Raw genomic sequence first — 22225 nt, 5'->3', positions numbered from 1 at the left:
TACCCAAAAATATATATATATATAAAAAATAGAGAATAAAATAAATCAAATTTTTGGTATAATTCTTTAATTTTTTAATTTTTTGTAGTAACTTTTAACTTTTTAATTATTTTTTCCAAACCAATCCTTAATGTACCAAAAAAACACATAAAAGAGAGAAAAGGTGAGACCCAGAGAATAGTACATTTTGTCTGTGCATAAATTCCACGCACATGCTTGCCAAGTTGCAAAAATAATAAACAAAAAAAGAAAAAATCTCAAATCTGTGGAAGTTTTAAAAAATAAGTACAAATACATGATAAATTTTATAAATGTTAATAATTAAATATTTTTCATGAATATGTAATAATTTTATAAAATTATCAATGAATATTAATTTTTCCTTTAAAAAAATTTGTGCAATTAGGATTTTTTTTTTTTTTAATATATTTTTTTTCAAGCTATTTTCTTCTCAAGGTATGTTGGGCAAAGCCCACTTTCCAGAAAAAGTATTCAGTGCCTGGCACCAACACAAAATCGTGAGGTTTGTTATCTTCACCCATCACAATTTTCATGGACTCGTCCAGCTTTTAAAGTTGTGTTTTTTTTTTCTTAAACTATTTTAAAGTTGTATTTGGTTCAGAAATTTAATAAGAGATTTGGTAAGGAATTTGTGAAGAGAAAGAAAAAATAAATAAATGAAATATAATTATATTTTACATATCTTTTTATACATATTTTTTTTCTCTCTTTTTAAATTTCTAATTAAATTCATAAACCAAATACATCCTAAGGGCATTAGGCCAGAAGGAAGGGGCCCACTCATGAGGGCCTATGAGTCCCCTTACAGTGGGGCAGTAGGCCTAGTGTTGTCTTCACAAGGGCTCCCTATGCACAGTGCATTTCTTTATCCTTCTGAACTAAATAAAACCAATGATTGGCTTGGCCCATCTCTTTAACTGGTAAGAAGAATCAACTCCCCGCCCTAAACTCTGCTTAACTTCAACTGAGCAAATTCAAATTCAGCAAAGCTCAAAATTGATAATAAAAAATACAGGCTAAAATCACATCTCTATGCTTCTTAATAATCATTTTTTTCAGAAGTTGTAACCATTACTTAAAGTTCATTTTCAAAAGCAGCTCTCCCATATATACTTTGTCGTTATCCTTCTTCTACCTCATCAGTTGTAAGCATTATATAAGTTGTATCAAACATTTTGACATATTAAATAATAATAGTAAAATAACAACAGCGACAACGGCTGCAATCAACTCCATAAGTTGTAGTTTGCAAATTATATATAGATATGTTTAGGAGGCAAGCATATGTTGCTTTGTAAGGGTGAGGAGGAAACTAATTTCTGTAAGTGTTAATCTAACAATTAACAACTGACTTTCGCCGAGCAAAAATATATATATACAAATATGTTTATGTATAATTTCACGGTAACTGCTTACAAAAAATGAAAATAACTTTTTTTGAAAAAAAATAAAAAAAATAAAAAAAAAGGAAGCAAAAAGCAAAAGAAGTAGAGATGAGAATTTTCCACTCAACATTTTGTCAAACTTGGACAATAGAAAATATGTATGGCCAACAATTATGAGGAAAATAAGAGACTATTGACAAAATCTTGAGGAAAATAAGAGACAATTGACAAAAAAAATTTTGTAACACAATTTATCCATCTCGACATATCCATTGAAGCTGCATTCATTTTCTAGAGACATTTCTTTGTTGTACAAATTTTATCCTATACACCATAACAAGTTTTATAAGTCTTGCAAAACTTTCGACAACAATTATCTACCTTTACAATTATCCAACGTTTGACAACTTTTGCCTTTCAAATGCAATACAATTACACAAATACCCTCTCTTGTTTTACCTAAAGGTGACACAAACCCTATTCTTATTTCTCTTATCTTCTTGCTCTTACTCTCTTTCTTTGCTCCAATCACTAGCTTAAGCATCGGTGAGACTTTCTAGCCATAATCTGGCCAGGTAGTGCTAAGTGCTAACCATGTTCTTGAGAGTGTAGACTTGCAAGGTTCTTGGAAGGCTCCGAGAGATATTGAAGCCCCCATTCATTTTGTGCAGATTTCATAAGTTCATACCTAGGACTCATCCTTAGATTCCTGTGTTTCCTAGATAAACTTGAGAAATGAGAAAACCAAATCAAAATTTTCTTTTACCAAGAAGAAAGCCATGAAGTATTCAAGAGAACATATAGTCACATTTGAGTGAAAAACTACCAGTTTTACATATACAAATGTAGAATATGGCACAAATCACTTACAAACCACATTTCGAAAAACCAAGCCAAACCAATCAATCAAACATGAAATTCCACGATAAAGAAACAGTTTCGAGAGATCAGTGACATACCAACAATCCAGTATCGTCTCCTCATTCAGCTTCATCAATGCAAGGAAAAGTTGATAGGATTTTCTTTCAATAAGTTTGTCAGAAAGTTGTTTTTTTTTTCCATCTCCAAGATAGCACACCTTCGAGATCATTCGCAAGTCAAAACCAACAGTTTCTAACACAAAAATTTCTTATGCAGCTACTCTTGGAACTTTCATGCCAAATCCATGTTTTGCCTTCTGAACTCTGTTAAAAAATTTATAGTTAAATGATGATTGAAAAAAGGCATTAATTATGTTCAAAGAAAAGTATCAACATTTTCATTTTCTATAGCATCGAGATGCAGAATTTTCACATGTAAAATCTAGTCATAGAATGAGCTTATGTTAGGGAGATTTACAATTTTTTTTAGCCACCAAACATTTTAATGGCCTACAAATAGATTTTGTATTGCCAAGTTTTTTTTCCAGGCAATTAAGTACACTACTGCCCATCTGAAAAGAAAAAAAGAAAAAAAAAGTACACTACTGGCACTCCCTTACCAGGCATGATGTCTGAGTTCAAGCTTTACCATTATGTTATGCATACAGATCGTTTAGAAAAATAACCGATACATCAATTGTCCAAACTTCCAGTCCATCATGGTTACAGATAATTCATGGACCTTAAAAGGACGGCAATCACTTGATTAATTGCTTGCATTCCATGAACCAACCCTTCTCATACCCTTCCTTTGCCATCCAAAACTGCTAAGATAAACTGAGAAGCCAGCTTTTAAATTCAAACCTAAAGCAGTGCTTCTTTTAGTCATAGTTTCACATTCACTTCAGCAGACCTGTAATCTATTCTAGTCCACCTCCTAATGTTCAATGCACTTCAATCCGCATTTAACATCGTTCCTAGTATCTCACTCTATTTGCTAGCGACACCTAAAAAATTCCCAAGCCATGTCTTCCAAGTTAAGAAGCACAGACACGGACACACTAGCAAGGAAATTTTCAAAAAATATAGGACACGCCTCATAGGGGACACGTGAAAATATATAGTTATATGATTATTATATGTCATACATAAGGATAGACAATTATTATATGGCATGTATATGAATATTGAATTCAAAAATAATAACAAAGTTCAATGTAATACTAATTTAAAAGTCTAAAGGAGAAGAATATGTATAAATTTACATTTTTTTAATCATTAAATTCTAAGTTATTTTATTCAAACTTGTAATATGTTTTATGTACAAGTGTGTCCAGTTCAGAAAATTTTAAAAAATAGTAGGACATGTGTCTGGTAAGCATTGAGAAGTGTCCGATGAGTGTCATGTTAGTATTTGACATATCACAACACCTCCTTAAAAATGTCAATGCTTCTTAGCTTCCAACAATTCTAGAGTTTTAAAGCTGTCCTGTAACCTCAAGTCACATGAATGGGTTACTAGCCATAATGGATAAGAAAAAAACTTTTTTTATTTTATTTTCCATGCAATTGATAAAAACATTCCACTAATTAAAAGAAACAAAACTTCAAAAAGTGAGGCTTACGTCGGGGCAAGTTTGCCAAGGCTATCCAACTCTTCGCCAGAGTCCTCGTCCAAGACTCGTCCAGATATCTCAATTATGTAGGACTTGTCTTTAGTAGTTGGGAGCCCTCGACTACTTAGCAGATTCAAATCTCTTGGATGAAGCTCTCTTCCATTCACAAAGACACCTGTATTTCCACCGGCACAATTCTCCGGCATGGGATAATTGAATTCCTCAATAAATGGCTGCAAGAAAAATGATAATTTCATTAATTTAGTTGGGAGTACAAGCAATCACCAAATATCGTTGGACTATTTTTGCATCAGAATTAGTTGATCTTACAAGAATTATGCCGAGACAAGGCCCACCCATCACACCCCAGAAACCAGCTCGAGAATCATACCTGATAAAGGCAATTATGAAAGGAAAAACCGTTAGTACATTCGGGAATGAGAAACAGATCAAACAGTTCTGTGGCAGCACGGTAGCAAGAAAGAGAAAATAATTGTAGAAAACAAATATAAAGGAAGAGTGGTGCTATTAATGCGCACCTTTCTTCTAAGAAACCCCGCTTCTTTCATATTTTTATTACAATTTTATCCTATTACAAAATTCCATTTTGGTCCCTATCCTTAACCTCCCAAAACCCTAACCCTCAACCACTACAACTCCAGCCAGTGCACTCCAGTGATTCTCAGCTCATTCCCGCCGCCATTCTCCACCGCCCACCACTCCCCAACCTCCCCCTGACCCTCATACACCACCGGCCACCCATCAGCCCATTCTCACCCACCACCACCATAGCCTAGCCCCATCTCCACTTGTGATTTCTCTCAATCAATCGATCGATCGCGATTGCTTCTCTCTCTTTCTCTCAATCAATCATCGATCGCAATCAAGATTTGCGACTTCTCTCTCTTTGTGGTTAGAGTTTCACATCGGGTGGGGGTTTAGCGGTGGCGTTATAGGGATGTGAAACAGTCGGCAATGGTTGCAAGAAGTGCTGCAAGAGTTGGGCTGCAAGAGTTAGGGGTGGCACCAAAGGTAGGCGATGGCTGAAGGGGCAGGAGAGGCCGATAATGGGGTTTTCGAAGGTGGAGGTGGCAAGGATTTCCGGAGAAGAGGGAGTGGTAGGTCTGTCGATGAAGTTGAGTAGTTTGTCGGAAGAGGGTGGGTTTCTGCCGGAGAAAGGGCTGGTGAAGGTTTGGGTTGCAAAGTAAGAGGGATATCTTGGGCATTATGGTGGGGATTCAAAATAAAAGAGGTGGGGAGTTATTTTAGTGGATGGAGGTTCAAAGAAGTGCGGGTTCAAAAGAAAAGAGTGGAGGCTATTAGCAGCACTCTAAAGGAAACATTCAAAATTTTATTTATGAAATTCATTTATAAGCCTGTTAATAGATGATCATATCTAAATTAGATGCAATTTTATGAATTGATTTAATTCAATAATCCAATAACAGCAACACAAAAAAAGAGCTCAACAGTTGTCACTTACCTTACTTCCCCTTAAACCAACTTTTTGTTAAAACAAAATGGTAAAAAGAATTTATGAATTGTTCCAAGTGGCCACTTCCACACACACACACACACACACACACCCTCTAATTAAGGTCTCTAAGATTGGAGATCTTGGTTCTAGTATCAATGTTTGTTTATAACTGACTGGATCTGTGAACACCAAAATTAAGCCTATTAACTGAATCTAACGTATTTGGATGGATATCAAATACAATAGAAACCATGATTTTGAATAACAGTATCGGGATACTTATCAATGCCAGAGATATAATCATATATTGACCGATAATATCAATATCAAAAGATAGGTTTAAAATTGGTATCAAAGGTCCAAAATCACGGTATGTATTGGTCAATATTCAAAACCCTTGTAGAAACCTCCAGCATTAAATTCACCAACACAATTATCATAATGAGGGGCATGTTTTTTATAACTAAATGTAAAGTTACACATTATTCTAATATGGAAGTGTGGAACCGATTACATTATATGGAAAGAACCAGAATTGATCTTCAAGAACTTGTAATAGCATAGATGCAACCCTTACCTCTCTGGCATTGGCATGCATGAATTTTTCTCACCCATATAGCACCACATAGCATAGATGAATATAGACAAAATCTAAACCACACGTATTCAGAAACAAAATTACTGGATATGGTGCAAGAGAGTACATGCACTTACCAGTATTGTCCGGGATGGACTGGTCCAGATAGCTTTTCAGCCTTTTTTAGTATGCGATCCGGTATAGGATGCCCATTAATTGTGACGTTAGTTGAGCTTTCCTCAATGGTTTGATTGGATCTTGAAAGGTCTTTGAAGCTCTTCTTCATAATACCTACAAAGAACGACTGACCCCTTTTGTTGAGTGCCGGTTGAATTTCATCTCTGCTCGCGTCCCCTGATTCTTGGGATGTCCCGGTATTTGAGAACTCATTGAATGACACCTCCATTTCAGTTGCCAAAGATGCATCTTTCAGAGAATTTTGCCGTGACGAATCCTTCTTTGGCTCCCCCTTTTCCTGCTCTGAACGTCCACTCTGATTTCCATTTCCTATTCGGTTCACTTTACGGTATATATTAGAGTAATCAAAATGATCTTGAAGGGGTGAACCAGCAGGTGGTGGAGATAGATTTGCTTTTGCTGGCAGCTCAGTAGATTTGGACTCCTCTCCTTGGGCATTCAAACCTTCGGGGCTATCCTCAACCTCAGGAGAATATGGAGATGACGAATGATGGCTTCTCATCTCTTCAGACTTGCTTGATCGGAAACCCTGGCCCGTTGATGACGAAATCACTTCTCTATCCAATGACTGAAAATCATAACCCGAATTATCATAATCTTCAGAAGAAAAATTCATGCTAGGCTGATTTTCGTGCAAGTGCGAATGCAAAGTACCACCACTCACTGTCACATTAGAGCTATCATCAACCATTTGGGGTATTTTCTTTGTCTCGGCATGAACAGAAACAAGTTTCTTGTTGACAACTGCAAAAAGAATGACCGTAGAGCACGAACCACATCGCACTTTCTTTTGATTTTTCTCTGTAAGCAAAATTTTCTTAGGCAGTTGCAGCAATTCAAAACAATTGCAACACGTAACAAATGGAGAACCACCAGCTACAGGGCGACAACGCCTTCCACCAGTGGCTAGTACCACCCTCGGAGGAGGAGGAGGAGGGCGACGAACAAAACTACCCATTTCAGAGTTAAGGTCACTAGGCCATCTTGTGTGGGATTGAGGATTAGGAGGATTGGCAATTTTGGGATTATAATCCCGTGGACCAAATGCACTTGGGTTTTCGTGATGGTAGAACATGGGATTTTTTGGGACATCAGAAAACATTTTGTTGTGGAAAGCAGTGGGTGGGACTGGACCCAGAACTTGTGGATGTTTGCTGTAGCAATGAAAGCAAGAGCATGAAGGATGGTGATGGTTCATATTTGGCGGGTACGATTCAAATGGATCCATATCACTATCTAGATAGTTTCCAGAAAAACAAGGATGAGGTGGCGGTTGTTGGAGAGCACCAAGCCCTTGGTGTGGAGCTCTTCTAAAAATTTGAGACCTTAAAGGATTCCCAAATCTTTGAACTTGATTTGAAGTATGCATTGAAGGATAAAAACTATGCCTATTCATATAAGGAGGCGGCTCAGGATAATGGCTAGCATAAGGTGGTCTTCCACTGTATGTGTCAACCATGGAATATTGGCTCGGATCCCTATTTGGTCCCCATGAGCCATAAGGTGCTTCATGGTGAACCGACCTCCAATCAAGAGGAACCTTTTCTTCAGCTTTGTCCTTAACATCACAAGACCGGCTAAGTTGATCTTTTAACTCCTCCAACTTCCTCAAAAGCTCGGCTCTGTCTTGTTCAAGATACTCAACCTTAGTTAACTCATCCAGATTGTTCTGCTTATTCACCGGTTCTCCATAACCGTAACTGGACCTTGCATGAAAATTCGAAGGACCATCTTCCGAATACTTTGAAGTCGAGTATCTAAGACCTTGAATATCCCTTCTAGGGTTACTCCAAAACCCATCAAGCTCGCCTCCCTCCCCGCTCCTCCATCCAGAAAAACTCCCTGATCTTTGTGACCCATTTGCAATCCCATTTGGGGGTTTCAATTCATCGAATTCATTTACCATTTCTGCATGATCAGATTCATTTAAATTCTCATTTATTTGAAGATCATTATCAACAACAACCCAATTATCAGCATTGATGTATGAACCATTACTTTGGTTGTCAGCTATATTGCTCAAAACTTCCCTATTATCAGCTCTTCTAGAAGAACTGCTACCAGATTTAACATCATTCTCAAACCCATCACCCAACTTCATTCCTTTCCCGGAAAATTTGAAATTGTCTGATTTCTCGGGAAAATTTTCAGAAACACTTTGATGAACCCTTTCTTCATCGGACTTCTGCGACGAAGTATCCTCCTCAAAAATTCTATTTTTCGCTGAAAATTACAATTAAAAAAAAATACATATAAGATAAGACGAGAAGTACTAAAGAAAGAAAATCCGTGTTTGGTTACCGACAAAACAAAGGAAAAGAAAAGAAATTACAAAGTTGAATCTTCGAACATTTCATCATCGACAACCCAATAAGCAAGTCAACATAACAAAAAAACGAAGTCAAACATAAAACACAAGAAACAAAGCATGATATGTATGTGGGTATTGTTATAATTTCTACTGTCTATACCTTTCCAGAGTTTTCTCATGAACCAAACGGAAAATAAGAGAGAGAAAATGAATTGTAATACCTCGAAGAACAGCACCGCAACCACCGCACTGATAGACAGAGTAATCCGTGAGCTCTGGAAGAACATTTTCGCATCTAGGGCAAACAACCAATCGAACTGTTGGTTGTTCAGACATTGTTAGTGGCTAAGAAGCTCTGAACAAGTCCAAATACTAGAGAAATTTCATATCACAATACAATACAACACACATCAATCATAATATAAATACATGTGTGTGCAAGAAATTGAAATGGAAAGAGGGGTTTTGTGGGAGTGAAATTATCTGAAGGAATGGAAGAGAATGGTGAAGAAAATCCACCAAGAAATCTATGGGTGAAGCTTGACACAGAGAGCTCGTGAAAAAGAGACAGAGAAGACTCTCTGATGTGGGATTTGTTGGGTTAGAGAGAGAGAGTTCCTAGAAAATCTGAAGTTTCTGAAGCACACAAAATCTTTTCCCCGTTGCAGACGAAGAAAAGCAAAAGAGAACAGAAAGAAAGGAAAAGAGAGAGAAGGGAACTGGTTTCTTTTTGCCTTGCCTTTTAAGAGAGAGGGGAGAGAGAATATAATCACCGAAAATAGAATCTTAACATTGCTCTTAAATAAAAACATTTTCTTGTATTTGAATAAAACAATTTTACTTGTCAGGTTAATTTATTGAGAAAAAATGGGTGTGCACCATATTTATTTTATAATTAAAAATATATATACATATATATAATTCTATATTTTTTATGTTATAATTAAAAAAAAAATCTTAACTAAATATTATATGAGACCTAACTAAGACTTATTTTGAAAAATTGATTAAAAAATTATTTTTTTAACTTTTTTTACTCTTTCTAAAAAAATGTGTGTTAGGTTTTATTCTTGACAATCTCGTTTGACAAAACTTCCTTCAGTTGTATTTGCTTTCGCACCTTTTATTTCAGTAAGACTATGAGTATTTAGATACAAATCCAACCCGAATCGTACCTTTGTCAATTTCTATGGATCAAAACCAAGGTTGTAACAGGATCTAGTTTTCCAGATTTTCTAATTTTGGTCGTCCCGCTCGAGCGGGACAAGTGACGCTCGAGCGAGGATTGCAAGCTCACAGCATCTCTGCTTCGCCTGAAAAAGTACTGGATGGTGTGATTCGACGCTCAAGCGTGGAAACTTTCGCTCGAGCGCGAAGCCTATATGAGCGTGAAGCCTATATGAATCACACAATTTTGAAGCCTCCGCTCGAGCGGACCGCGCGAACACAGATTCTTGGATTTCTATAAAGAATTGGTTTTCTTTAAATCCAGGATTACTTTGGATTTCTATAAGGAATTGGTTTTCTTCCAAAACTAGGATTACTTTGGTTTTCTATAAGTAGTTGGGTTTCTCCCAAAACTTGGACAACTCCTCCAGATCTTCTTTTTAGATTCTAAGGTTTATATCTGAGGATATTTTGCTAGTTTTCTTTGATATTTTGATTGAGTATTCAACTCATGGTTTAAAGAGTATACATCAAAGGATTATTTGTTTGTTCTATACAAAAGAGAGATTTATTCTTCGGTGGATTCTGAAGAATTCGAGCCTGAAGTTTTGGTGGATTCCGGAGTAGCTCATCGTCAAGACAATTCCGAGGTGAAGACGGGGTTGGAAGAGGCACATAGAGGTTGGTTCAATTCGGGCATGGATTCGCTAGGTAATTGAGAGTATACCTGTGTAATTCCTTTATATCTTCTTAGTGGATTGTTTTGTGGCTGTTGCCCGTGGCTTTTTTTATCACAATTGGAGGTGTCCTATTGTGATTTTTCCACGTAAAATCGTTGTGTCATTTTGTCTTGATTGTTTGATTGGGATTGTTATATTCTGCTAAAATTGATACATAATCACAAATCAACATCTAAGGGATTTCTAGATTTGTCAATTGGAATCAGAGCAGGTCGTTCTATTTTTTTTTTTTAAAAATATATCTTTTAGAACGAGATCTTGTTTGATTTGTGATAATGGATTCAATTCGTGAGGAAAATTCTATGGTTCGGCCACCCCTACTTGATGGATCCAATTATTCTTTTTTGGAAAGCTCGGATGAGATCGTTTTTGAAATCTATAGATGAAAAAGTTTGGCAATCTGTCATGAATTGGTGGACCGAACCAACAATTACCATTGATGGAGTAACTTTCCCCAAACCAATTGAAAAGTGGGACACAATTGATTACCAAAATAGTAGCTGGAATAGTAAAGCTATCAATTCTCTCTTTTGCGCTGTCACACCTGAAGAGTTTAGTCAAATTTACAATTATGAAGTCGCAAAAGAGGCTTGGGATATCTTACAAACTATTCATGAGGGTACTCCTTATGTTAAATGCTCAAAACTTCAAAGGCTCACGTCTAGTTTCGAAAACCTTTCAATGAAAGATAGTGAGACCTTTGATGAATTTTATACGAAGTTGAGTGACATTGTAAATTCCAGCTTCAATTTAGGTGAAAAAATACCAGAATCCAAAGTTGTGGGAAAAATTTTGAGATCCTTGCCCGATCGGTTGCAACCAAAAGTTACGGCTATTGAGGAGGCTCAAGATGTTGACAACCTCAAGCTGGATCAGTTGGTTGGAAATCTCCAAACTTATGAGGCACATAGGAATTTCAAAAAGAAACAAAAAGATATTACTTTTAGTAGTGCTCATAGAGTTGGAGAGGATTTAGATGAAGATTGTGACATAGATTCCAAGATTACGGCTGCTTTTGTTAAACAATTTAAAAAATCCTTTTTGAAAAGGAATCCTAATCTTTTGGAATCTACTCATACTCATAAATCTAAAGGCAAAGATAAACTAAAACTTAATTCTATAGCCAAGAAGGAGAAAGGAAAGATACAAGGGAACTCTAAAAGACTCCAATGCTATGAATGCCAAGAATTTGGCCACTTTGCTCAAGAATGCCCCACTCGGTTGAGGAAGAAGAATGCCCTTGCTATCACTTGGGATGATGAATCAGAATCTGATGAAGATGAAAGTGACAATGAAGATCAATGTGAAAAGGGACATAAACAATTCTTTACTTTCATGGTGGCTTCTTAAACTGAAGGACGAACAGAGTATCCGAAGAGCCCGGTTGAGAATACCACTGATGATGAAGAGCTTGAGCAAGCTTATAAAAAGTTGAATAAAGAATCTCTTAAGTTATCCAAATTGAATGATAAACTCACTATGAAACTCACAGCATGTGAAAGTGAGAATGTCAAACTAAATGAGGAGATTTTCGAGGCTAGGATTGATGCCATCAAGATAGCTAATGATCGACAAGCTCTTTGTGCAAAACTCTTGACTTGTGAGACAGAGAGGAATGAGCTACAACAAATCTATGCAACATATGAAGAAAAAATTAAAACTCTCGAGATGTCTCAAGTTGCTTTGGAAGAACTAATGATCAAGAAAGAGGAAGAACTCAAGTTTGCTATGGCTACCATTGGTCTTTGGAACAAATGATCAAAGACTTTGGACAATATCATTGGGTCTCGACAAATGTGTTATGACAATAATGACATTGGGTTTGGTGGTAAGAAAGAGCAAAAACAGAGTGCTTCCACATCTCATGATACAAGAACTCAAGGAAAGGGAGAACAAAAATTTCAACATAAGGATGGACTTCTCAAACTTCCTAGAGTTGGTAAGGTAAAAGAAAAGAAGGTACACCCTGTTTTTATGCATGGTCATATTCGCCCTTATTGTTATAAGTTGCATGGGAGAGTGTATTTGCCTAGACCTAAAAATTGGAAGTTGGAAGCCAAGTCGAGACGGGTTCCTATTGCAAGGGAAAAAAACCACAACGTCAAGACATTACCCAAGAACCGCAATTCTCACAATTTTATTCGTACTAAAGTGATTTGGGTGAGAAAACTTGACTTGTGTTAATTTGTTTATTCTTTTTAGTTTTTGGGTTTCTGTTGCTTTTTTTTTTTTGTCATTAAATGTGTGCTTGTTCATTTTTTTTGTCTTGCTTTATTTTTTGGAAAAAAAAAATCTCAAAAAGATTTTCTTAGTATGGTTTTGCAAGCTTGAAATTTTTGAGTGGTCCTTGGTGCATATTGGAATTGATGAGAATATCCATTACATGTTAATATATGTGTGCTTTTTGTGGTCATTACTCGTTTTGAAGTGTGTGTTTTTTGATTAGTATGTCTTATTCTGTACACACTCTTGGATTAGCAAATTTTGGAGTCTTCCGCCTTAGTGATATTTTTTCTATGGACTTCTGTCATTGATCTTTTGTGTTTCTAGAGGAATTGACCTATACTAGCATATATGGGTGATGTTGAGTCTCTTAACCATCTATCATCTTTTTGCATCTCCATGGCTTTCCCCTCTATTCTTTGTAGTCCAGCCATGAGGAAAAGGCTACCTCAGAGTCACTAACCAGGCCATCCTTATTATATCCATGCTCCTCTAGTTCGGTTTCCATACTCTTGAGTGTGTCAGCCGCCAATGATTGTGCAAAAGAAAAAGAAAAAGAAAAAGAAAAGGAAAGAAAAGAAGAAAAATATGCAAAAGAAAGAAAAAAATGTGCACAAGAAAGAAAAGAAAAAAAAAATGTGCAAAAGAAAGAAAAGAAAAAAATTTGTGAAAAAAAAAAAAAGATTCATTGATTGAGGGGAGCCTCTACCTTTACTCACCAAATACCCCTCGATTCCTAGTGGTTTGATTTTACTTTGTCGTGCTTAGATTCTCTTGTCGAAGGTCAGCTTTCATATCACTACTAGGATTGAATCTAGTGTTTGTTGAACTTCAAGAGTCATATACACACTTTTCTTATGGGGTCTATGCTTTTCACATAATGTATCACTTTCTTTCATGAAGAATATTCTACAGACTGTGCACATTGTGTTTACTAGTAATTGTGCTTCTTGGATAATCTTGTGTGTTTTAAGGTACAAATCTGAGATTTCTTGCTTACTCCACCATATTATTTTTGTCGTTTTCTTCTTGTTCACTGTTTTCAGTGTTTGTGGTTGCTTTTAGTCAGGGGGAGTTTGGTTCTTCTTGATTTGGGTTGGTAAGGGAGTTTGGTTTTTCATTGCAAGAGTTTGTTAGCATGAACACTTTGATTTGTTTGGTAAGGGAGATTGGCTATATGTTTTTGCATGTTGCTATGCACTGTTTGCTAATTATTTCTGTAGAGACCCTAAATTTTTTTATTACACTTGAAAACCCTAAGCCTTAGGTTAATAGCATTTTAACCCTAGTTCTGTAAAAATCTGTGTAAGGGCCCAAGTAAAGAATAATTTCTCCGTGTGTTACCATAATTAAATCATAGAACACCACTTTATGTTTGGAACTATCCTAAAACTTGGTTTTATTTATCTACCTCATAATTTCTAAATTAATTCACACATTTATTCTTATTTCTAATTTTTTTTATTATTGTTCTTTCATTAATTATTTATTTGAATAGAATATTATTGTGTACTTGAATATATATATAATATTGGTGGAAGAGTGGGTTGATAACAACAAAGAAGTAAATAAAATAAATAAATAAATATCTAGATATTTAGTCCCTTAGCCATTAAGCTACCTATATTATATAAATTGAGAGTTGGTCCCAATCCACACCCACGTTTTTCATCAGCTCAAGGAGAGGGTGAGAGGGGGAGAGTTTGCTCAAGGGAAGTCAAGGGGAGTAGAGAAGTGAGAAGAAAAAAAGAAAAGAGACTTCTTGAAGGTAAAAATACACCTCTCCCTTGTCTTCTCAAATTTTTTTTTTCTTTACCCATCTCATCCTATTGTCCAGATGCTCCCTTGGGTTATGTATTAATGGTAAATTGAGTTTTTGGTGTGTATGCATGTGTGGGTGTGAATTGGTGACATTGTCTTACAATTTTATTCAAAATATGCACTGCTGCAATTTCTAATATTTAAAAGAAATATCAAACCTATCTATTTCTCAAATCTGAATTTATTGTAAGATAATTGGTGTGTTTAGAGCTTGTGACAATTTTATTAGCCCCTAATTGTGTGTTTTTAGGGCTTGGATAATTTGTTGAAAAATCTGGTCCTAAATCTCTGAAAAACAGTCCACTTTTAGTAATTTTATAAAATTCTAGAAAAATCATCTCGTGTTGGTTCTTTTGTCAAAATTTAGAAATCTGAGTCCTCTTTCCAACAGATTTTATTTGAGTGAAAACCATCGGGTAGATTGAGAGAAACGCTAGTTTTCCCAATAGGTGACAAATCTAGACAGGTTTTTGAATATAGCTTGTGGATGAATTTCTGGAGGTGCTATGCACATTCTGTGAATTGGAATTGAAACTAGACAGGTTAATTATTATTTTTGTGCAATTTCAGCCTGTAATTTGACTTAGAAGTATGTTTACCAAAGCGTTCTTGTTAGCCCTGCAGAATCGACCGGTGCTGGAAATTGTGTTCTACTATGTGATTTGTCTCTAAGTGTTTCAGGCCTTTTTAATGTTATTTCTTGCTTAACTATACTTCTGTACTTATGTATGATGATCATGGACTATATTTCCTCTAGTATGTTTTTCCCATACTCGTTTAATTGACCAAATTACCGAATGTGACTAAATCACCTAGCAAAAGATCTAATAAACGGGAAATGATAAGGGGTTGGCAATGGGTGACGTTTATCTTAGTGTTTTAGAACAATTTTATACACATGCATGACATGAATTATGATGGGGTTAATACCAAATGAGTTAAGTCTTGCGTAAGCAGTTTAAGCGAGCCCCTAGGTTGACCTGGATGTATTCAGAATCTATGCGGCGGCTTCAGGGTGTAAGCGAGCCCTTTGGTATGGTATGTGCAGGGTGTAAGCGAGCCCTTTGGTATGGTATGTACAGGGTGTAAGTGAGCCCGATGCACGATTTGGGTGTAAGCGAGCCCACTTGTTGGCCGTCCCTTTTGAGGTCCATCAATGCCACTAACAGGTAAATAATCGGAAGGTGGGCATAGGTGGTAAGGTCTGCAAAGCAGCAAAAGGGGGAGTTCTGAATAGTCTGGTGTTCAATCCTTGTGGTTGGGTGGAAGGATCTCTTTGGGGGGTCCTAAATGCCTAGTCTAACTACTGATTTATAAAACCTTAATGTAAGTATGTTATGTTACTTGATTTGTTTTGTGTATGATTGATTGATAGAAGATATGGTGGTGTGTGTGTTTTTACTGGGCATTCCAAACTCATGACGTGTCATGCCAGGTGAAGAAGCAACTTACAACGGGGAAGGTTATCCCGAAGACAATCAAGATGAAGTTTTAGAGCCGTGGTTCACTTGAAAATTAGACTAGTAGTTGTTTTTGTGTTCTCTTTTCTTTTACCTTTTGGTTTGACAATATTTGTAAACCTCTAGTGGAACTCAAATCAGTTATCCATGTTATAACTCCGCTTGTATGTGTATATTAACGATTGTGGTTATCTATTTTGTTTGAGTTGTACTTTATATATTTCTCTTGCGGTCTCAAATTTTGGGGCGTGACAATTTCCTTCTTGCATGTTCCTGGTATTTACATCGTCATATCATTGCTTGGGTTGGTTTATGATCTTGCTTTTGTTGATTGAGAGTTGTTTTTCATGAGTCTTAGTTTTCATCTATTCAAGTTTTCCATCTCATGTTTCAAGTTAATCGTGTCATATGTCTATTACTTTTTCATATACTCTTGTGGGACTAATAGTTGTTTTGAAGATTGTGGCACTAATAACTGTTTTGTAGATCATGACCTTGAGAAAGAAGTTGGCTTTTGTTGGCTGTAATGGGTTGGGGTGTTTAGGATTTTATTTGTTAGGTGTGTTTTGTCACGGCATTGCCAAAGGGGGAGATTGTTAGGTTTTATTCTTGACAACCCCGTTTGACAAAACTCCTTTCAGTTGTATTTGTTTTCGCACCTTTTATTTCAGTAAGGCTATGAGTGTTTAGATGCGAATCCAACCCGAATCGTGCCTTTGTCAATTTCCATGGATCAAAACCGAGGTTGTAACAGGATCTAGTTTTCCAGATTTTTCAATTTTGGTCGTCCCGCTCGAGCAGGACAAGTGACGCTCGAGCGGGGATTGCAAGCCCACAGCATCTCTGCTTCGCCTGAAAAAGTACTGGATGGTGTGATTCGATGCTCGAGCATAGAAACTTCCGCTCGAGTGTGAAGCCTATATGAGCATGAAGCCTATATGAATCACACAATTTTGAAGCATCCGCTCCGCGCGAACACAGATTCTTGGATTTCTATAAAGAATTGGTTTTCTTCAAATCCAAGATTACTTTGGATTTCTATAAGGAATTGATTTTCTTCTAAAACTAGGATTACTTTGGTTTTCTATAAGTAGTTGGCTTTCTCCCAAAACTTGGACAACTCCTGCAGATCTTCTTTTTGGATTCTAAGGTTTATATCTGGGAATATTTTGCTAGTTTTCTTTGATATTTTGATTGAGTATTCAACTCATGGTTTAAGAGTATACATCAAAGGATTATTTGTTTGTTCTATACAAAAGAGAGATTTGTTCTTTGGTGGATTCTGAAGAATTCGAGCCTGAAACTTTGGTGGATTCCGGAGTGGCTCATCGTCAAGACAATTCCGAGGTGAAAACGGGGTTGGAAGAGGCACATAGAGGTTGGTTCAATTCGGGCGTGGATTCGCTAGGTAATTGAGAGTATACCTGTGTAATTCCTTTATATCTTCTTAGTGGATTGTTTTGTGGTTGTTGCTCGTGGCTTTTTTTATCACAATTGGAGGTGTCTAATTGTGGTTTTTTCACGTAAAATCGATGTATCGTTTTGCCTTGATTGTTTGATTGGGATTGTTATATTCTGCTTAAAATTGATACATAATCACAAATCAACATCTAGGGGATTTCTAGATTTATCAATGTGTAAAAATATAGAGAAATGATGTAACACAAAATATGTTTTTAGCCAAGTTCACAAATTAGGCCTAAATATCTCAAAATAATGTCATAATTAAATAAAAAAATTGATCATAATTAAAAAAAGAAAATGACAATTAAGAATACATATGGTAAGGGATATGTATGATAGAATTCTCCTAATTTATATAAATCAATTATTTAAGTTTGGCCTGTATTCAGCTCATTAAAAATTCATTTGAGATTAACTCGTTAAGGTTTCATTTAAGATAAATTTTTTTAGTTTGACTTTTTGATTATTTTAGACCTCTTTTGGGAGTGGCTTATAAGCCAATTTATTAAGGCATGTTTGATAACCATTTCGTTTTCAGTTTTCAGTTTTCAGTTTATATTTACAAAAATTTTAAAAATTGTCATAAAAATTTATTTGATAATTTGTTTGGTTTATAAATAGTTGTCTCAGTTTATAAATTTGAGAAAAAAATGTAAACTCAAAAAATAAGTTTACGTATTCAGTTTTCAATTTTCAATTTTTTTTTTTCAAATAATTTTTAATTAATTTTTTTTTCAAATAATTTTTTTTTTCAAATAATTTTTTTTTTCAATTATTTTTTTTTCAAATAATTTTTTTTTCAACTAAATTTTTTTTAATTAATTTTTTTTTTCAAATATTTTTTTCCCCATTAAATTTTTTTTCAATTATTTTTTAATTAATTTTTTTTCAATTAATTTTTTTTCCAATTAAATGTTTTTCAATTATTTTTTTTATTAATTTTTTTTCAATTATAATGTGCGTGATCCTATTGTCATAAATAAATATAAATATTTTAGGCCTGAACAAACATATTTTTTAGTTTATGTTTTTAAAAAATTTTAAACATTTTATTCAAACCAAATGCATTTGTAATTTATGTTTTTCTAAAAATAAACAAAAACCAGTTTATAAAATTTTTGTAAACATAAACCAAAAAAGTAAACGTTACCAAACGCTACCTTGACTTTTTGACTTATTTGAGTCACACTATTTCTTTACTTTTTACACGTCTTTTTGTAATAAGCAAACAAATCAATTTATTTAGCAGTTTCCAAAACAACCAGTTTAGCTAAAAAAGTTATGTTTAGAATAATTTTTTGACCTTTTTGGTTTGGATGTGATGGTTGTGATAAAAAAAAATGAAATAATTATGGTTTTAACATGGCACTAAACACTGTCTTATTTTAACTTTGTAACCTATTTTGTCTTTTTGTAGGATAAATTAGCCCAACACATACCCCAAACAACCCCTAGGTAAACAAATCAAATTTAAGTACAATTTTAAACTCATTATGTTTTTAAGCCAAACTTAAACAATCTACTACTTAGTTTGAAAAACTTATATATACTAGGAGTGGACAAGCATCTACTTAATCTGTCAAAACTAAATGACCTGAACCAATCTACCGTCGGATAGTTTCAATGGTCCGAGCAGACCGAAGTGGATTCATTTTTTCCAATCCATCTAAGTTCACACAGATGGTGGATGGGAGGCCATCAGACCCGACCCAACCCAATCTGCCAACATTCTTAAGAAAATGAGGTTATGTTTTTATACTCTGTCTGTTAAAAAAAGAATCTTTTATTTAGTAATTATATTTCCTATTTATGAAATACAAAAGTTTAGACCTTTTATTTTTATTATAAAAAATAAATAGTAAAAAAAAATGGGCACAAAATAATAAAGAATTATTGAAAATTTTTGAAAAAATGCCCAAAACAATAAGGTTCAAACCACCAAACCAATCGACATCCACTCATCATTCCACATGGGCCTCTTAATTCACATTTGCTAACTAAATAGAGAGATGCGAATTAATTTTTCTTAATTCACCTAAATTCAGATGGATAGCGGATGAGAGACCGCCTGATTCAACCCGATTCTCAAGTACTCCTAATATGTACTATAAAAAATTAAGCTACTTGAGTTCAGTTCGTGTTTGGCTTATTAAAAACTTGTTTGAGACTAGCTTATTATGTAAACAAATCAAACTTGAGTATAATTTTAAGCTTGTATTATCAAATTAAGTTTCAATAATCTATTACTCTACTTGACTCGATTCATTTTCAGTCCTACATCAAGGAAGGGTTGAGTAAGTGACGAAGAGGTTAAATTTGTTACTGTATTATATTAGAGAATTGGGGTCACTAGTATGTACAATATACAACAACGATTGTTGTATGGCTTGTGGGATCCACTTTGAGTCTCATTTTGATTATCTAAACCGTTCATTTTTAAAGAATATTAAGTAGAACATGCCTGTAAAAAATCAAGTTATAATTTGATTAAAAGATTATTGATATCCGATGAATTTGATTTTTTACAAGTATGTTTTACTCAATATTTTTTTTTTTAAAAAATGAAAGGTTTATCAAAATAGGACCTGAAATATGTCTCACAAGCTACACAGCAATTACTATTTTGCACAATGTACAGTAGTGACCCCAAGTCTTTATATTAGAAGGTAAATTACATTGATCTTCTTTAAGGTTTGGAAAAAAAAATATTACAAGTCTAAATTTCTAGACATTGAATTCTCTTTTAATAAAATCAAATGGATCATATGTAATGCAAATATTGTGAAAATATAAGGATAAATAAGATAAAGTATACATTTCAATATAAAAAAGATAATAATATCAATTTTTTCATTCACGTAACTAGTGAATGATTGATGAAAAGAGGTCTAAGTATTATGTAATTTAAAACATTAAAGAAGTCCCGTATAATTATATCAAACTTGTAAGATTTATTATATTTTTTCTAATCATCAGTGGAGGTCAATGGAATTTATCCTATATTATAGGATAGAAATTGACAAAAGTGAAATTTATTTTTGAAATGATAATATACATTTAAAAAAAAAATCATAATTAATTTGGATAGAGAATGAAATGACTTAATATGAATCTTTTATTTTAAAACAAAATATCGACGGAGATGAATTTATTTATAAAAATGGCATTGTTATATTATTTTTATAATTTTTTTTTATATTAATTTTATGTATAAATAGAATTTCTATTATTTTTTGAGTTCAACTTTGTTAATTTAAAAAGTAAATGCATACTGCAATGGAGATATTAAGAGGGAGAGGCTTCTCTCCAATGGACTAGAGTGTACTGTTAGGCCCGTGGGTCTACCACGGTCCCGTTTTGATAATTCAAACCATTAATGTATACAACTTGTCAAGTACTTCATGCTTACAAAAAATCACATTGATCGGATATCGGTAGTCCCTTGATCAGAACACATTTTTGTTAACAATTTATTTTAAAATCATATTTATCATTGAGAAAAATGTGTTTCGATCAAGGGGCTACCGATATCCAATCAACATAATTTTTTGCAAGCATAAAGTATCGACGAGCTCTACACATTAAACGATTTGGATTATTGAAACAAGACTCGTGGTGAACCCCACAGTCCAATAATATGCTCTAGTCTACACAGTAGACTGAAGAGAAGCCTCTCCCATATTAAAATATGTTTTAAGAATAAAGTAAATAATAAATAAATAACAATAGTGTTTAATTATATAAAAGGCAGTGTGAGAAAAAATGAGTAGATCCGTCTTTCAGCTTTGGTAGGTATAGGCCAGCCGATGAATAATGGGAAATATTTAGGGATGCCATTAATTGTGGGTCGACCAAAAAAGGCAGTGTTTAATTATATAAAAGACAGAGTATAGTAGCGCCTCAATGACTTGAAGGAAAAATCTTTGTCGGCAGTCGGGAGAGAAATTCTTATTAAGGCGGTAGCTCAAGCGATCCCAACATATATAATGTCTTGTTTAGAGTTGCTAGATGGTTTGTGCCATGAGATTAGTGGTATGATAGCAACGTTTTGGTGGGGTTAACATGAGGAAAGGCGTCAGATTCATTGGTGCAATTGGAAGAATCTATGTAAGGTGAAACCTGAATGTGGGATAAGTTTTAGATCTCTTATGGCTTTTAATAAGGCTTTGTTGGGCAAGCAAGCGTGGAGACTCCTAAAATTCCCGAATGGCTTGGTGGCTCAAGTATTGAAAACTAAATATTATCCCAACTGCTTGATTCTTGACGCATCATTGGGGGCGAGTCCATCATTTTCGTGGAGGAGCATTTGGAATGCATGACCTATTCTGTTAGAAGGTTTAAGTTGGCGCGTTAAAAATAGGTCTCAAATCCGAATATGGAAGGATAAATGGGTATTGCAGTTGTATTCTTTCAAAATCTATTCACCTCCTAATCTCTTAAGTGAAAATGATAGGGTGAGTGCATCGATTGATAGTGATCTGGGGAATTGGAATGACGAAGTTCTTGGTGCTTACTGCCCACCATATGAAGTCGAGGTAATTAAATCTATATTTGTTTGCCTATATCCGTCAGAGCGCACACTAGTGTGGAATTACACAAAACAATGCCTTTTCTCGGTTAGCTCAACTTATCATCTTGAAATGGGTATTCACAACAGGTATTCGCAAGCTTCATTGTCGGATGGTGGTGGTGTTAGGGCGGGCTTTTGGAGGAAATTATGGAACATGGGACTTCCTGGAAAGATCAAAAAATTTGGTTGAAAAATGTGTTCGGAAATTCTGCCGGTGCGACCTAAATTGAGGGCACAAAAGGTGTTAATAAACGATGGTTGTGGTCTTTGTCATAAGGATCCTAAATCAGTTCATCATTGTTTTTTTATTGCCGTTTTACGAGGAACGTATGGGA

General features: G+C 34.8%; 1 protein-coding gene and 1 long non-coding RNA gene across 6 annotated transcripts; one reads left to right on the top strand and one right to left on the bottom strand.

The window, feature by feature from the left end:
• Nucleotides 1-669: 669 nt before the first annotated feature.
• On the bottom strand, nucleotides 670-9273 carry LOC114289021 (uncharacterized). Of its 5 annotated transcripts, none has more exons than XR_014330170.1 (6): nucleotides 8667-9273; nucleotides 6074-8357; nucleotides 4213-4273; nucleotides 3892-4115; nucleotides 2366-2590; nucleotides 670-985 (listed from the first exon to the last, which is right to left on the bottom strand). XR_014330170.1 is itself a non-coding variant. In XM_028232661.2 (5 exons), the coding sequence occupies exons 1-5, from the start codon at nucleotides 8779-8781 to the stop codon at nucleotides 2536-2538; spliced, it is 2739 nt and encodes a 912-aa protein (XP_028088462.2). In that variant the 5' UTR covers nucleotides 8782-9273; the 3' UTR covers nucleotides 2192-2535. The 5 variants fall into 5 exon arrangements, 1 of the variants encoding a protein (XP_028088462.2); XR_014330167.1 differs by lacking the exon at nucleotides 670-985 and adding an exon at nucleotides 1644-2133; XR_014330168.1 differs by lacking the exon at nucleotides 670-985 and adding an exon at nucleotides 1644-2124.
• A 4959-nt stretch (nucleotides 9274-14232) lies between these two features.
• LOC145790215 (uncharacterized) lies at nucleotides 14233-16076 on the top strand. The gene is made up of 2 exons (XR_014328884.1): nucleotides 14233-14343; nucleotides 15832-16076. It is a non-coding gene; the product is annotated as an uncharacterized LOC145790215 (long non-coding RNA).
• The last annotated feature ends 6149 nt before the right edge of the window (nucleotides 16077-22225 follow it).

The sequence above is a fragment of the Camellia sinensis genome, chromosome 5 (genome assembly GCF_055761805.1).
Source record: "Camellia sinensis isolate YWXY chromosome 5, ASM5576180v1, whole genome shotgun sequence".
In the NCBI taxonomy this organism is placed as follows: Eukaryota; Viridiplantae; Streptophyta; class Magnoliopsida; order Ericales; family Theaceae; genus Camellia; species Camellia sinensis.
This window is presented reverse-complemented; position numbering and strand designations above follow the sequence as displayed.

Bases quoted from the DNA above. Each gene is read 5' to 3' on its own strand.
- LOC114289021 (XM_028232661.2), bottom strand. From the start codon at position 8,781: ATGTCTGAACAACCAACAGTTCGATTGGTTGTTTGCCCTAGATGCGAA. The intron at 4,116-4,212 runs GTAAGATCAACT...TTTTTCTTGCAG, and splicing joins CTTGTCTCGGCATAATTCTT to CCATTTATTGAGGAATTCAA. The intron at 2,591-3,891 runs GTAAGCCTCACT...ATTTTTTAACAG, and splicing joins CTTGGCAAACTTGCCCCGAC to AGTTCAGAAGGCAAAACATG.